Genomic DNA, 18,074 nt, shown 5'->3' on the forward strand with positions numbered 1-18,074 from the left:
GTTAGGATATAGTTCAATGGTTTCTCCTTAATGCCGTATCGAGGAATTGCACTACGCATATCACGCCATACTCTTACATTACATATTACAACCTGGTTAGGTTAGGTTAGGTTAGGTTAGGTTAAAGCAGAGAATACTTTGTATTTAACTGTTTGGGCTTTCAATATTCAAAATAACTGCTATACTTTCGAAACTTCTTTTGTTAATAACTTTTTAATAAACAACAATCCACGATTGAAACTTAGTGCGGGTTATTCGGGGAGGTGACCTTTGTAATATATATCAAATTCAAATTCTTATTTCGTGTGGGCAGCTGAAAATTCCTGCAAAATCATTAAAATTCTTTTGTTAATAACGTTTTAATAACCAACGAGCGACGGCTAAAACCTTTTGAAAGTCACTCAGGAGGGCGACCAGGACAATATATGTCAAGGTCAAGGTCATCAGGGCTGGTCCCCTCATCGGCATATTTACCGGCATAATATAAATTATACTATAATAAATATTGTTGTGTCCGGGTTGGCCACCCGGTGCAATACCGCCGGTCGTCTCAGCTGAGAGTTGGCTGCAAGACAGAAGACGCGAATCTCCGAGCGACGCGGTCTCCAAGGAAGAGTAAATAAACAAGACGGAACGACGAGTTGAAGCTCAGCTGTGATCTCAGCTGGACGTGCCGCGAGCCGCTCTGATTGATTTACACATTACAACGCTTATTGTTTCGTAGAATAAAATTCTGTTCTTTTCTAAACGCGAGTCTTATTTCCGCGAGCGCGCGAGTGAAAAGGAGTGAGTGGTGGAAGCGTGTGTGGAGCCGAGGCTGACCGGACACGTAACAATATTATAACATTCGATATCAAAAATCCTAAACGATGCTGAAGCACGCCAGGTGATAAGCAAAAGAATACCGTGGTAAGAAGTGTAGTTGCAAAACATTTTCATAGGTCGACTGTTCGAAGAAGACTGTTTAAAAAATCTGGACAATGTGATCCCTACAAAAATCTTTTTTAAAAAAGAAAAAATATTTACGCCAAGTACATAAAACGTATCGAACTTTCTAAAAACAGTGTAATTATAAAAAAACAACCTTTCTAAAAAGTGTATTATGAAAATGTATTTCTTCAAAAATATACATGAAATCAATGCAATTAGCCAAGTATATCATTATTTATTGAAAAGTGAATTGTTCACAAATGGATATGAAATCATAAAACGGGCTTAAACTGACTCAAATGAGCAACAGAATCATAGTGAAGCAAAAAACTTGGCGTGCCCGGATCGCATTGGACATGTCTTACAAAATTCTTATAAACTTGAGTAACAGTATTTTGATTTGTACTGTATTTTGTATGGTGAGCTATTGCATCGTAAGACGACCCGGGCACGCCAAGTTTTTTGCTTCACTATGATTGCATAAATATATAATATTAAGGTAACTTAATATTATATATCATTTTTTAACATTATATATCATTTTCTAACAGTAAGGTTTTATTTAGTGATTATTTGTATTTTATTTTTATTGTTTTGGTTCTTTGTACTTATATTATATCTTGTTTACAGAAAATGATGTTAATTGGTTTGCACTTAATAAGGGCTTCAAATTAAGCCGAAACATTGTGCGTTTTAAATATATTTTTAGCCAGTGGTGGTCGAAGAACATTTGTTTATTATTTGTATTCATTATTTCCTGGCGGTTATAAATACTTAGTTATTGATTATTATTTTTATTATTAATTATTTGGAAAATAAATATATAAATTACAAAACGCTAAGTTTGCCATTTGTTGAGATATCTCGATTCAACTACAAATGAAACGAAAAGCACTACAAACAACTACAAACGATTGTAAAGAAGACTGCGAAAGCGGATTCGCGATATCTCAACAAATGGCAAAGTTAGCTTTTTGCAATTTATTTAATTGTTTATTACTTTTAAATGGTTCAATTACAAAGCATAAAAAACAACTAGAAACGATCCTGAAAAAGACAGCGCAAGCGGATTCGCGATATCTCACCAAATGGCAAAGTTAGCTTTTTTTAATTTAAACAAATTTTAATAACTTTTGAATGGTTCAATTACAGAGCACTACAAACAACTACAAATGATTCTGAAAAAGACAGCGCAAGCGGATTCGCGATGTCTCAACAAATGGCAAAGTTAGCTATTTTTCATTTAAACAAATGTTAATTCTTTATTCAATATCTTTATTTAATAGTCAGTGTATTATTCAATTTTAGTGTATCTTGTTTCAATATTCAGTGAGCACTAAAGATAGAAGACGCTCGTGTCGTGGCGAACGTCAACTGAAATGTACTCAACGTATCAGACGCAATGTGAATTCTCCATAATCTAACGCGCCTATAATGTGAACGTACTTTACGAACAAACTCGCTTTGCTTGTGTGCGTGCGAGCATACGTACGTGAGTCTGAAACTTCTGACTCTGATGGAACTTAAGGAAACCGGAACGTCACAATTCTAGCATACGATTACGATATCTCAGGATAGACTGCACCAATCGCGTTCGGAATGGTCGCGATCGAAAGCTTGCATCCATATTATGTTATTAAAGTGCCGTTTGATTTTTGATTACGGCTTTAGATCCTGAGATATTTTAATCGAAAGTTTGTGTGACACGAAATTCCGGATAAGCTATACGGTAGCGCCTCGACGATGCCGTGCCAGTGCCGTATCAAGCGGCTATTTCTCATGCGGCTATTTTTTTTATGTACTTGGCGTCGCGACGCTACCGCGTCGCTTGATAAATAGATTGCATTTTTGCATTACAGAGAAATTGATTATTTTGAAACGCATCATTACAAATACAAAGATTTCAGTTTGTCACATAAGCATTTAAACTAAAGCCGAAGTCTCGCAATGATACGCTGCATCATCAGTATTAACTTCTTCCTCGAATTAGATAATCACGCATCTGCTTTGATTCGCTGTAAAAAAATGTAATGCATGTTACTTTTGAAGTTATACACACATACGCTGTTTGCTATTAAAACGAATATATCAGATAAAAGATTATTTTTTTCTAATATACATATCTTCATATTGTTTTAATTGTTACGGATAATTTTTTAAATTATTGATAATTAAATTAAACAATATAACTACAATAAAACAATAAGAAAAGAATTTAATAATTTTCCATTTTCAAAAAATTTACGAGAAATCAGTTTTCATGAAATTTTATATTCAATAACACATTTGTAACGATCAAAATTTAAAGTAGTAGAAAAAATTCAAATTTTTATTAAAAACAAATATGTTGTACAGATATGTGTAAAAACGTTCATTTTATTAGGTGGTAAACTTAATTCTTGCCATTTTGTCGTCTCCAAAATTGATTTGTTTCGAAGGGAAGATGAATGAACCTCAATCAAAGTAATTTCCTCCATTTTCTACTACTTTTTCCCATCTCTCCGGCAACAGGGCAATCCCACGATGATAGAACGCGGTGTCTTTCGAGGCGATCCATTCATTCACCGATTTTTAGACTTCTTCGTAACTGGAGAAGTGTGTGTCCGTAAGTGCGTGTTTCATCGACCGGAAAAGATGGTAATCCACGGTGCCAAGTCTGGAGAGTACGCTGGATGCGGGAGGACTTCCCATTCAAGCTCTAGAAGTTTCTGCTTCACGCTTTTCGCAACATGAGGTTGAGCGTTATCATGCAAAAAAATGACTTTGCGTCGATTGTTGGCTACGGATGGTCTTTTTTGCATCAACTCGTCACTCAATCGGCATAATTGCTGTTGGTAGCATTCAGCTGTAACGGTTTCATTTGGACGCAAGAGCTCGTAATACAGCACACCCTCCTGGTCCCACCAAATGCAGAGCAAGGTCTTATGCCCGTGAATATTCCTCTTCGGCGTTGAAGTGGATGGTTAGCTGGGGTCCACTCATGATTTCCTCCGCTTGGGATTGTCAAAATAAATCCATTTTTCATCGTCAGTCACAATACGCCACAAAAAACTCTTTTTTCTTTGCCTGGCAAGCAAAGAAGTCGCGATAGACAAACGATTCAAAATGGCATTTTCTGACAACTGGTAGCCATATCGCTTCCTTATGAATTTTTCCCATGGCGTACAAGCGTTTTGAGACAGCCATTGGAGTAACATTTAATACTTTCGACAACTCTAAAAGCGTTTCAGTTGGATTCTCATGGAGCAATTCTTGTAGCTCAACATTTTCAAATTTTTTCGGCTGCCCAGGACGTTCTTTGTCTCTTACGTCAAAATCACCGTTTCGAAAGCGTTCAAACCAAACTCTACATGTTCTTTCCGATGGAGTTTCATCACCATACACTTCGGATAATAAGCAATGCGGTTTTCTTGAGGTCAAAGTAGTGAAGAAGCACATGTCGGAAAAACAGCTTATCGCGGTTCATTTTCAATCGATTGGAAAATCTCTTTGGCGTCGAGAAATCTAACCTGTGAGGACTGAATCACTTTCAGCAATGTCTAAACTACAAAAGACATGCGATTTCACCGTCGAAACTCGCCAGCGTTGGAGCCGGCACCATCTAGTAGTGAACGGCAGGAATTAAGTTTATCACCTAATAAATAAAAGTTCAATTTTTTAAAAAAGAAACACCGAATTAATTTGCACACCTAATAGTACATTCTTCTTTTAATTTTAAGCGCGCAAATTTAATTCGGTGTGTTTTTAAAAAAGAAATTAAGCTTTTATTTATTTTCTTTTTACGCAAATTATAGATTTGAAAGATCGCTTTCTCATTTCTCGTCTTATTATTGTGTAATTTAACGGAAGACCAAATCGCGAAAGAGCCGATCTTTAAGATTAAAGTTTTAAATATTAAAGTTTCAATCCGAAAAATTTAATACTCACAAGATTCAGATTCTGGTTCTGACTCTTGAATGTGTAACATGTCAAATTCTGCGTTATTTACTGTAATAAAAATTTTACAATATTTCATTAATACAATATTAAATCTTAATGTTAAGTTTAGTGTTAGCAATTCTTTTATATAGCAGTAAATAATTAAATATTAGTTTTCTTATCAACCCTGCATAATTTTATATCTGCATAATAAATTTTCCATATGATACGTATAGTATATTCATACTCATTTATTATATAATTAATTTGTACTTATTATTTTATTTATGTACTTATTTTACAAAACATAAATACTTACAAACATGTCGAGCTATTACGTATGGATCATCTCTGATATTTCGTTTTATATCTTTTATGATATTATTTAATCTTCCTTCCATATTTTGAAATTCCGCATCACTGATATTATCTAATAAATTCAAATTATTGGTCCAGTAGGAGTTTAGTTTTCGATCATGAAAAACAATAGAAAGTTTCTCCAACATCTACACAAAATTAATTACTATTTTATGATCTTTACTAAAATAAAATTTTCTGAATTATAAAACATACCGTAAAAAATAAAGAAGTACATGATACTCTATCGGAATTTTGAAAGATGTCCAACTCTTGTAAACACAATGTTTCGATATAATAGCTTGAGATACTCTTCCATTGTTGAGTGTCCCTAAATTTCTAAAGATAAAAAATTATATATAACATATAATAATATAATATACAGGGTGTATCTTAAAACGCGCCCACCAAGTACATAGTGTTATTCCTGAGGTGATTTTAAGACGAAAATCCTAATACCAAAATGTCGAGGCTATAATAGTTTTTAAATTGTAAGCATCTGTAATTAGCAAATTAGACTGCCTAAAGTTGGTGCGCTCAGGCGCGGTACAACGCAAAGTGCTAAAGACGAGAACTGACTGTTGCCCCTCTTGTGAAATTTCGATATGCGAAGATAAGATTGTTTTTGATAATGTTTTCATGCACTAAAAATTGTATTCCTTCTGTAAATATGTAAAATATTAAAAAATAGAAAAGATTCCTTTCTTTATAAAAACAATTATCTTTTATTTATAGTATTGAAGAAAATTGTATGGTAAGCGGTTTTATTTTTTAATAACATAAACATAAAAGATACTTTCTCTAAAACTCGTAAAAAATAATTGTCTAAAACAAATTACTATTTATCTTAATGAATTAAAAATATGTCGACACAATAATAATTCCGAATTTCTATTATGTCCCGACATAATTTTAATTCAATTATAAGAACTAATTCCTTTTAGAAAACCATGTTATAAGAGTTTGACATTAGAAAACGTATAAGAAAATATGTAAAAAGTTAATAATGGAGAAGCATTTCTTTCCTTATAAAAAAGATTTATCTCTTTTTCATAATATTGAACAGAATTTTATGATAAATTGTTAATTCTTAGTTAATTTTTCATGACATAAAAGATACGTTTTCTAATGTCAAACTCTTATAACATGGTTTCCTAAAAGGAATTAGTTCTTATAATTGAATTAAAATTATGTCGGGACATAATAGAAATTCGGAATTATTATTGCGTCGACATATTTTTAATTCATTAAGAAAAATAGTAATTTGTTTTAGACAATTATTTTTTAGGAGTTTTAGAGAAAGTATCTTTTATGCTATTAAAAAATAAGATAAATTTCTATATTAGGGGACTCACCTCCGATTTTGTTCAAACTTTGCACAAAGCTTCCTTTTGGCCTACAATTAGGAGTTATGATATTGTCAAAACGGGCAAACAACATGACAAGGTCATCTTCAGGGTCAAAATGAAGGAAATGCATAATTACCCTGCAGGGGGACTAGGAACGAATGACATAGGGGGCGGTGTGGGATGGTATCGGCATCGTTTTCAGCCCGCTTCGCGGGAGGGCGGGGGCAGGGGCTTCGCCCCCCCCCCCCGCCGGAGCCAGTGTAACAAATTTCACACAGATTTTGATCACTTGGTACACGGCACGGATCCCGGCGGGGAGAGGGGCGAAACCTAAAATTTATTTAAAGCAGTGAATTATTAATATATAGAATAGTTTATTTATAAATACAAAGTATTCTTTATTTTAACCAAAAGCACAAAACAGGTGTATACAAATTATTTTCTGCTTTAATCGAGTTAATGTTAAGTTTAATTTCTGTTAATAACTTTTTAATGAACAACGAGCGCCGGCTAAAACCTTTTGAAGGTAACTCAGAAGGGTACTGTTGACAACATATGTCAAGGTCAAGGTCATCGGAGCTGACTCCCCTATAATGCATAATTACCAAAAATAAAACAGCTTACCATAAAATTTTCTTCAATACTATGAATAAAAGATAATTGTTTTTATAAAGAAAGGAATCTTTTCTATTTTTTAATATTTTACATATTTACAGAAGGAATACAATTTTTAGTGCATGAAAACATTATCAAAAACAATCTTATCTTCGCATATCGAAATTTCACAAGAGGGGCAACAGTCAGTTCTCGCCTTTAGCACTTTGCGTTGTACCGCGCCTGAGCGCACCAACTTTAGGTAGTCTAATTTGCTAATTACAGATGCTTACAATTTAAAAACTATTATAGCCTCGATATTTTGGTATTAGGATTTTCGTCTTAAACTCACCTCAGGAATAACACTATGTACTTGGTGGGCGCGTTTTAAGATACACCCTGTATAATATATAATATTGTACATATAATACATGTAAGTACAATATAAAATATGCACTGTTATATACCTTTAAGTGCCGTATTATGGGCTTGGCACGTCCATTGCAAGAGAGTATATCTTTTTCGTATTCATAAAAAGACATACGCCAATAACGATATTCTTCAACGCCAAAATAGCCTCTATCGTTGTTCAAAGGTTTAGGTACAGCAAACCAATATCTATTAGGAAACTGCAAAACGCTGGCAAGTTAATTGCAGCTAATAATGCACAATTTAACTTATTTATTTAATAAACGAGTACAAAAGATTTGTTCTTTACCTTTTGTACCCGTGTTTCGAGTAAATGTTTTAATTTGATTTTTTTCTGAAAAATCATTCAAAAACTTTTTTTAATTAGGAAATTATGTTGAACTAAAATTATGGAAGCATAATTATTCTAATAAATAAATATTATTCTTGAAAATTGCAATTTCATGTAATAAATTTTAAATTTTGTTAATAAATACAATAAATTTTTCGTACTAATGGTTCTCTTGTCATATTTTATTTTTATGTTACGCATATTTTGTAAAATAAAAAGTTTGGTAATCACATGCATTATAGAGGAGGCAGCTCCAAAATCTTAATATATTGGGTTGTTTGGAAAATGCGTGTGGTTTTTCACACAGCCAAGTGTTCCAAGAAGTGCTGTGCAACGGTCAAATTAGATATGTGGAGTATCTTCGCGATGTCTTGCGTCGTGTAGTGTGGATTATTTTCAATTAATTAAATGCTGTAATTTGGTCGTCATCTACCGCTGAAAGCCTACCTGAGCGTCGTTGGTCTCCGTTAAAATCACCATGTTTAAAGCGAGCAAACCACTTCTCAACAGTTTTTTCAGCTACTGCATCACTTATATAAACGGCACAAATCTTTTTTGTTGTCTGAACAGCATTCTTGCCTTATTTTATAATAAAATAAAATAACATAATGTGTCGAAAATGCATCTTATTTTCTTCCATTTTTAAATTGATGTAAAATTAACAAAACTCAATGAATCCAAATGTTTTTATTCGTAAATGATGCGTTGAAATGTCCTCTTTCAAAATATGTATATATAAGTTAAAGTTATTCACGACATAGATAAACATGTTTTAACGCCATCTCTTAAAAAACCGCACGAACTTTCCGCACAACCCAATAATATATTGTCGAGTGTCCAATATATATTCCTTGATTCTTGTTTTTAAATGTCTCTTGGTCTGTCCAATGTAACAAGAATTATGCCCGTTAAGGTCTCGTCCGGATGGATAACTATGTAGTCGTGCTCCTGCACGCACCTCGACAACAGTGTTTATAATACCGCCAAAAGCAAAAGCAATAACTCGCGCGCTGCGCCGCGCCTCCCGCGCGCCTCACGTCTTCACTGTGTTCTGTTTGCTTTCCTTGACAACAGTTAAGTTACTCGCTTAGGTTATCTGTGTGTTTTTTCAGTTTCTTTGTGAGTTTCGTGTTACGCCATAGCATATTAGGGCAAAAAGTAAAATGGAAATGCTCGAGAGAATAGAGGCTCTCGAAATCATCGATCTGCTTTCCTCTCATGCGTATAGATAGCGAGATCGCTCGCTAGACAATTCGCGGCCAGATAGCCCGTTGAGTTCGCGTTCGTCGGCGGAGATGCAGTCTTCCATGATACCTCAGGTGAGCTATTACCCTTATTTGGTATCAGCGGTCTTGTGTGGCATGCGGTAGCGTTGCTAACCGCGAGAAACGGAAAAGTATCACGCTATTTTTCAGACGGAACAACGAACATAACCTATACTCGCGCTAGCGGCATCGAGGGATTAGGACACCGAGGGAGAAGATTACGCACGTGGATGAGGTTCCAGCAGCGGGTTTTGTGGCTTTGTCACTGGCCTTTGAGCACACCAAAGAAGAACCGACGGTCGCACAAGCGATCGGGGGCGTTGTACCAGGTATGTCCTCTTGTTGACCCAGTTTTTCTTGGCAATATCTGGCGAAGAGAGGACATAACCGACGGTTTCTTCTGCCCCCCTCCCCCCCCACCGTTTTTGGGTTGTATTGACACCGATCGACGCCAGTGAGAATAAGGCCTCCGTTTATCTATGGCATGCTGATTTACGGACAGCGAGATTTCGGATTCTTAGGATCTGTTAGGATTTCTTCTTCAAACCCACAGGCAGTGCTTTCTGCGTTTTTTGGGAGAGCACAACACCCGCTGCATTTTCTCGTTTTCGCTGACCGGCAACAAGGACCGGCGATTCGAATGACACACGCTCTCTCTTGGAATGCGCTGATGCGATGCACCCGAAGAGAAGACGCAGACTCCGCGCGCGTCGCTTCTCTACATGAGAGCAATCCGGCGCTTTCGAGCACATAAAGTTGGAACCTTTCCGTGCTGAATCCTTTTCAGACAGACAGTCATCAGTCGATGAGTGTTCTAGGCATAGACACTTGTGCTAAACTTCTGTCTTATTTTGAGGTATAGGATCTGGCAGTACCGACCTTTTTTGAAGCACCGGCCTTATCAGATAATAGGTCAATTTCTTCGTGCAATCTTCTTCAGCCAATAGGCGAGAAGAGTACCAATCACTTGCTCAGGCGTACCAATCACTTGCTCAGGCACAAGTGGATCCCTGTCGCATCTCCGCAACACCTCCGAGCATCTCAGACATGGCATTTATACAAGGCTGAAAACCGTGCAGGACAAAAATCGTTTTAACGACGACGCACGATCGGTCCTGGCACGTATACATTTTAGCAGTATACATTCATTAGCTCAAACCAGGAAGGTTTTTTGTAATCCTTCCCTGGTCTTTATGGGCCCAGGAGCCCGTGTTTGGTCAGTATCTCGCTGAAGTGCTGAAAGAAGCGCGAGTTTTTGAAACTGACAGCTGATTTTGCAGGGGCCACGTTATACTAAGTTTCGTAGCACATTATTCAACAGTGCCCACAGCAGCAGCCGTCGTCTGCAACTAGAAAAGAGGCTCAACCGGTTCGCCAGACAACGAAACAGCGAATCCAGCTTCGTGTTTTCAGTCATTTTATTATTTGGAAAATCGGAAGGTCCATTATTCTCCAGCCAGAGGACCCCGTTCACTTGAGCTGTCACCATCTTTCCCAGTCGCGATCCCGGCCTCGAAGATCTGCCGATCGCCTGGATAAATATACGCATTGGCTGAATAATGCCATGCTCAACCATGGAGTTGGACGCATTACGAGATCTCTGATTCATCTTATTTCTTTGCGATCAACGAGAGTCTTTCTTTTTGAGCCAGAACTTTCATTACTGTTATATTTCTGTCTCTCGGAAACCTCTATGTTTCAGGAGAGCCTTTGTTCCTGCGGCACCTTTTTCTTAACGTACTTTACGACTATCTTATAGATATCATCGAGTGACAGTCGATCTATCCTAATCTGCGCAAAGTATACAGGGTGTCCCAGACCTACCGAATCACCGCTTCAGGGTAGACTTTTGAGGTCATTCTGAGACGAAAGTTCCTCTTGCAAAATGTCGAGGGTGGCGTAGTTTTGGCGCTATAAAAGGTTGAAGATATCCTATCCATGTGTAGAATTTTTCCGCGTTCAGGGACGGTGGATCGAAGTGGCCCTGCGCATCGCGCACACGTCAATTCGATCGAACTATTTCATGGATCAGATCTTTTCTCGTCGATCGTACTGCCGATGTCGCAGAAAGTCGAACGGTAACGCGCGAAAATCCCGGTGCACGCGGAAGTGCGTTTAACGAGATATACACGGATAAATGGATCGATCGCGGAGAAACGTGTGAACTGGCCGGCGAGGTCTTTGGATTTGACTCTGATCCATAAAATAGTTCGATCGAATTGAAGTGTGCGCGATGCGCAGGGCCACTTCGATCTACCGTCCCTGAACGCGAGAAAATTCTACACATAGGATATCTTCAAACTTTTATAGCGCCGAAACTACGCCACCCTCGACATTTTGCAAGAGGAACTTTCGTCTCAGAATGACCTCAGGAGTCTACCCTGAAGCGGTGATTCGGTAGGTCTGGGACACCCTGTATACACATATCGAGCTGCCTCTTCTCTAATTAGAGGACGCGCGAACTGTTATTCATGCTCCCAGGAACGCAAATTGGTTACTCTCGGCTCTGAAGACGCCTTATTAGCCTGAATTTTCTCACGTTTGTACAATGAATTTCCATGATTTTCAAGGGCGTTGAAGTTTGTGGGAGCTCACCGCGTTGCCTTCCTGCTTCCCTACGCCGCTTACACTTTTATAATGAGAAATGGAATATCAAAATCCAACTATATGGCGAGGGAGATCGTTAGAGACTTTCGGTGCTGATATCATCACTGTCTGCATTCCAGGATACCAACTAGATCGGAGATATTTATGTGTCCCGAGGAGGTGAATTGGTCTTCGACTTCCAGGTCATATAGACCTCATCGTGGTTTCCTTGCAGATTATTTAATCCCTAACGTAAACTTTGCAGAAGGTTAGGGAATACGCCTGTCTTCTCTCTCAGAGACGACGGAAATGCGCTATCGGTTGTATCGGTTGTATGATGGCAAATGATACGCTGATGAAAACATCATCGAGTCTGTGTTCCACGAAGAATTTTTTCCTAGAAATAAATTTGGACTTATTAGTCATTAAGACATCATTAATGATAACATGGGTATGCATTAAAGCCGCTCAGACGCGGTGCCTCTATGTGAACCTTCTTATATTATCCTATGAGGTATGAGTGGGAAAAACTCCTAGTTTTTGATGAAACTAACGGAGTCTCCTCAGCATTTTTACTTTGAACGTGTTTGGGCGCTTCTTGTGAGGATTCAGATACTCGACTAGTGACCGCTAATCCGCAATATTCCTTTCATTATTCTATGGGAACTTTACTGCCACTTCTAACCATGCTTCGTTTCGCAGCAGATTACCAAGACTGCTTTCTATTAATGCATCGGTCCTTTCGTATATTTGCAATTTGGTTTCTAACCTTGCCTTCAACCGGTCGGTTGTCCTGGAAGGGAGCACCGCACTTGGACATATTGAAAATGGACACGTTGCAAATGGACACAAAACTTTGTACACGGTTCAATTGGACACCGTTCAGTTGCGCACTATTTTATTTGGACATAGTGGCTTTTGGACACGTAAGAAAATTTGTACTGCTCAGTCGGACACCGTTCACTTGGACACCATTCAATCGCGCATCGTTTATTTAGACAGGGCAAGATATGCACCATTCATTAGGACGCTTAAAATATATCGCGTTTGTTGAAATATATACACAGTTGAAAAATTTGTGTTAAATTTAACAGATATCACATGTCCCAAACGGTCCACATAAATTTTTGTGTTAATTTAACATAATATGAATATGTTAAATGGTGACACTAATATTATGTTAATATTTTAACCCAAAATGAATGCAAACTGCGAAGTAATTTGAAATAAATTTTGTGTAAAATCAACATATTTTTAATGATAAAATTAACTCGAAAAAAAAGTTATTTTTACATACATCTTTACTCTCAACATAGTTTTCTGTAAATTTTAACAGATAAAACTTGTCACTAATAATACGGAACATATACAGGGTGTTTCTAAAAGGTCTGGTCAAACTTTAACCACAGATGCTACGTATCAAAACAAAGCAAAATGTCCATATAAACATGGGTCCGGAAATGCTCCTCTTCTGAGATAACACAAGATAGTCACTTCATAGACTTCTTTGGCTCAATTACTGTAGTAATGTTTTTTTTGTTTCGTCGCGGAGAAAACCTGCGCCAGGTTCGATCCCGGCCTTAGGGGAACGGGGGATATGAGGATTGTTACCACTCTAAAAATCCCGTCGTCGCCTGCCTCGAGCGAGTGGCAGAGGGACACCGGAATCTCTCACGAAAACGCCGTGAAGTCCGTCCTCGCCTACGGGGAGTGACGCCCAGTTGCACACAGAATAAATTGGACACAACAGGTTCAGTGAATCGGACACGGACCCAATCGGACACAATAAGAAACGGACACAGTGATAATCGTACACAACGCTAATCGGACACAATGGCAATCGGACACATTGTCAATCGGACACAGTGGTTGCCAATTGCACACAGTAGGAAACGGACACAGTGGCTGCAATCGGACACAGTAGGAAATGGACACACGGGGGTTGCAATCGGACACAGTAGGAAACGGACACAGTAGGAAACGGACACATGTTCCGTGACAGTTTCATTCTAATAAGGAAGAGTCAAAATTAGATGTAGAGTAAACATTGCTTTGTCTTGCAAAGTACATGCGTGGATACAGTGTGGATACTTTCCCAGTATACACTTTCTTTAATATTATTAATTTTTTATACTAGGAAAGTATATGCTTGGGCTTTGCCCGTCACCTAGTACTCTTCCACATAAAAAAATAACAAAACTTTGGGGTAACCAAAAGTACTGCGTGGAAGTTACAATGTAGAACTTTGCTTTGCGTGGAACCTCGCTTCATATACTCTCAGCATATGCTTTCTAAATTTATTAAATATTGCACGTATGCGCAAAGTAAGCATGGTAGCATTGCTACGCCATATAAAGAAATTGAAATAGAAAAGTCCTTACAAGTAACATTTCCAGGTTAGGAAAACTGTCACGGAACCTGTGTCCGTTTCCTACTGTGTCCGTTTGCAACCATCATGTGTCCGTTTCCTACTGTGTCCGATTGCAACCACCGTGTGTCCATTTCCTATTGTGTCCGATTGCAACCACTGTGTGTCCGTTTCCTACTGTGCGCAATTGGCACTGTGTCCGATTGCCACTGTGTCCGATTAGCGTTGTGTACGATTATCACTGTGTCCGTTTCTTATTGTGTCCGATTGGGTCCGTGTCCGATTCACTAAATCTGTTGTGTCCGATTTATTCTGTGTGCAACTGGGCGTCACTCCCCGATTCTTAGAGTGGTAAAATTCCCCATATCCCCCGCTCCCCCAAGGCCGGGATTGAACCTGGCGCAGGTTTTCTCCGCGACGAAACAAAAAAAAACATTACTACAGTAATTGAGCCAAAGAAGCCTATGAAGTGACTTTATCTTGTGTTATCTCAGAAGGGGAACATTTCCGGACCCATGTTTATATGGACATTTTGCTTTGTTTTGATACGTAGCATCTATGGTTAAAGTTTGACCAGACTTTTTAGAAACACCCTGTATATTGTGTAAAATTAAAAATAGGTGCACAATGTGTAATTTTTACACTTTTTTTAGTTGTTTTAAAAATTTAACACTTGAGTTGAATTAACACAACAGCAACATGTTAAATTAACACATGAATGTGTTAAATATTTAACACAAAAATGTTAACCGGCATATTTTTTAACAAGAAAACACAAATTTTCCAACTGTATATAACAAATGGAAAAGAATAAAAATTAGGTAAATGTTAAGTTTGACCCGCTCACCTCAAATTTGGATGAAAATGTACTCAATCGATGTGCGTAAAAACAAAGGTTTGAGAAGAGAAAAGTGTCGCTCTGCCCTACAAAACGAAGATAGTAATTGTTAAAGTTGAGCAGTGCATATTTTCTTAAGTGTCCAAAAGCCACTGTGTCCAAATAAAATAGTGCGCAACTGAATGGTGTCCAATTGAACCGTGTTCAAAGTGTCGTGTCCATTTGCACCGTGTTCATTCGTAACGTGTCCAATTGTACTGTGTCCAAGTGATATACACTCGTCCTGGAACAGATTGAGCACCAGTATGTGGATCGAGATATCTCTCTTTTTGCATTTTATACGCTTCTTTGATGTCTTAGAGACAATTTTATTCTTGAATCTCGCATCGCAGCTCCTGTTACTGAAGGTTTTTTCGGGAGGAAGGGTTTGTATAGCGGCCTGGATGCGTTTTTTTTAGTTAAATTTACCTGTATCTTTTTTCAGCAATGAGTGCAACACTTACGTGTCTGAATCAATTCCTGATGCAATTGCATGGAGTGCGTTTACTATCCCAGGGAAAGGAAAATTTTCACACCTAGGCAGTGTTGCTACGAGGATGGCGCTGAAGCGTCAAGCCTATACTCTGCCATCAGCGGCAAGGGCGGTCGCGAGGCAGATGCGGAGACGGGTGATGCTTCGGTAGCTCTTACAGGCCGAACTGTCTTTGTTCTGTCACCTTGTACTTTAGGTCACCTCGTTTTTTTCGACCTCGTATTTTTTGCGCCTTCATCTTGTCCTTTTCTTCTTTCACCTTTCGGAGGTCATCTTCCGGCGTGGACGGTCTTTTCCCGGAAGGCTGACAGAGTATCAGGGAAGCACCCTCACGTGTCACTCGATTTTACTAAAAAATCAACTGTCAAGCAGCACTCCGCCAGCGTTCGTGAGGGTATTTTCGCCAGCATCAGCGGACGCTTCTCTATTTCCCGTTGATTTCCTTCAGTAATTAGAATTTCCAGCTAGGAGGCACTGCAGTATTCAAACCGCAGTGATTGCGTCCATTTTCGGATGGATTCCGACCTTCGTGATATCCAGGCTGTCCGTTATTTTACCCTTATGATTTTCGCCTGGATTGCTATCGCAAAGAGTCTAACTCTCCCTGCCCTCGGTACGAGTCATCGGACTCAATCTTTTTCTTCCTTTCTTATCTCCCATACCTCTTCTAATGAGGGATGAATATTTCCTTTTTAACTTTCCGTCTCGAATTGAGTTACTATATCAGGGCTGCCCTCAGGTTTCACTCCGTTTCTCTAGTGTTGAGAAACATGCGAATCCTTGCATTGTTCCATTTTAGGGAACATTACATGAATAAGATTTTTTATCTCTTCTTTGGCCCTCTTACTTTATCCTAATAAATTACATCTGTGTAGAGAGATCTTCGGTTTATATTTCGTGACATTTATCATTTACAGCGGCTATTTTACAGATAGTAAGTTTCTGGTTTAATCAGGGCCTAGTGGAAAGTGGAGTGAACGCTGTGGTATTCTCTGCGCTTACGTCTAGTCAGTCTGTGATGTCTGGAGCTGCGGCCCAGGAAAGGAATCTTGATTTAGTCACAGAGAGACACATCGGATTGACTTTGAGGAAAGTCAGGAATAAGGATGCGTATCAAGCGACGCGGTAGCGTCGCGACGCCAAGTATATGGATCATGTTTCCAAAAAAAAGAAAAACGGAAAAAGGACTTTGCCTTTATCACTGTGGGATCATACATTTGTTAATACCGTATAGCCTATAGCTTAGGTGCATACGCGTATTCCTCTTATGATGGCTTCTTATGCATAGCATCTTGTTGCAGATTTGTAATATGTCATTTTCACATTGATTTCCTGTCCTGGGTGTCATGTTTTGCGGCAAATCGCTGATTTGAACAACTACATAATTATCTATCTGGACGAGATCTCAACGGGCATAATTGTTAGATTGAACGAACTTACCTAAGTGAAGTTCGATCCTAATTCCCTTGGTCTCGTCCGGATGGACCTTCCACCCCTTTCTATTTCTCCCTCCCTAAATATAGCGATTTGCCTAGGATTATATGAACTTATGAGGACGTGAGACACGCGAGATGCGCAGGCGCGCGGAAGGCGCGGCGCAGCGCGCGACTTATCGCTTTTTACTTTTGGTGTTATTATAAACACTGTTGTCGAGGTGCGTGCACGACTACATAGTTATCCATCCGAACGAGATCAAGGGCATAATTAGGATCGAACTTCACTTAGGTAAGTTCGTTCAATCTAACAATCATAATTTAGATAGTCAATTTTGTGTCTTTTCCTCATTTGATAATACAATCAAACTTCTTGGTATCATGTATAGAAATATTGAAACCAAGACGCATTAAATTCCGTCTATTGTTCTCACTTAAATTTTTAACGTAAGGAATTTCAAACTTTAATTTCATATATTTTGTTAATAACTTTTTAATAAATAACAAGCGCTGGCTACTACCTTTTGGTATTATAATTGCTCAGGATTGTCATCTAAACGCCACATGTCAAAGTCAAGGTTATTCGAGCTGTATCCTTTATAATGCATAAGTATAAGGTAATGGTTTGTAATGTTACCAAATGTAATGTTTTACAGTTCGGTGGCTGATTATGAAATGCCAAGACGGGGACTAGATCGATGGCAATTACTTTGTAATTTGGAATCTCCACCGATAAAGTAAATGCTGGCCCCGATTTTCGTACCTTTATTCGTACCTATGAACATAAAGAAGAAATATAATTTAAATTTTTTAATTTAGATTTAATTTAATTTAGATTAAGCATTATGTTTTGCAAAAACTACATTAGTCATATTATCTAGTAATAAATGTAAACATGCGGAAAAGGAAACACGCTACATCCTTTTTTAAAATTTTCTAATAAACTTCTGACGTGCTTGCTTAATATATTAACCCATTAACGCCCAACAAGCTCGAATTCTTTGCTCATTTTCCAGCCTCATTCTCGGAAAGAATCACGAAGCATACTTTTACCAAAACAATTATTCTTACTATTGTTTGGTGTGCTCTTTCAAATTCCGAGGTCAAAATTGAGCCTCCGTGCCTCAGAAAAAAATATGGCGTA

General features: G+C 38.1%; 1 protein-coding gene across 1 annotated transcript; it reads right to left on the reverse strand.

Moving 5' to 3' along the window:
* Nucleotides 1-2,775: 2,775 nt before the first annotated feature.
* LOC105279211 (cyclic GMP-AMP synthase) lies at nucleotides 2,776-17,802 on the reverse strand. Its single transcript, XM_026968956.1, has 8 exons — nucleotides 17,794-17,802; nucleotides 17,568-17,705; nucleotides 7,867-7,911; nucleotides 7,616-7,777; nucleotides 5,422-5,544; nucleotides 5,168-5,354; nucleotides 4,858-4,917; nucleotides 2,776-2,945 (listed from the first exon to the last, which is right to left on the reverse strand). The coding sequence occupies exons 1-8, from the start codon at nucleotides 17,800-17,802 to the stop codon at nucleotides 2,917-2,919; spliced, it is 753 nt and encodes a 250-aa protein (XP_026824757.1). The 3' UTR covers nucleotides 2,776-2,916.
* Between the last annotated feature and the right edge of the window lie 272 nt (nucleotides 17,803-18,074).

Source organism: Ooceraea biroi, chromosome 4 (assembly GCF_003672135.1).
Source record: "Ooceraea biroi isolate clonal line C1 chromosome 4, Obir_v5.4, whole genome shotgun sequence".
Lineage (NCBI taxonomy): Eukaryota > Metazoa > Arthropoda > Insecta > Hymenoptera > Formicidae > Ooceraea > Ooceraea biroi.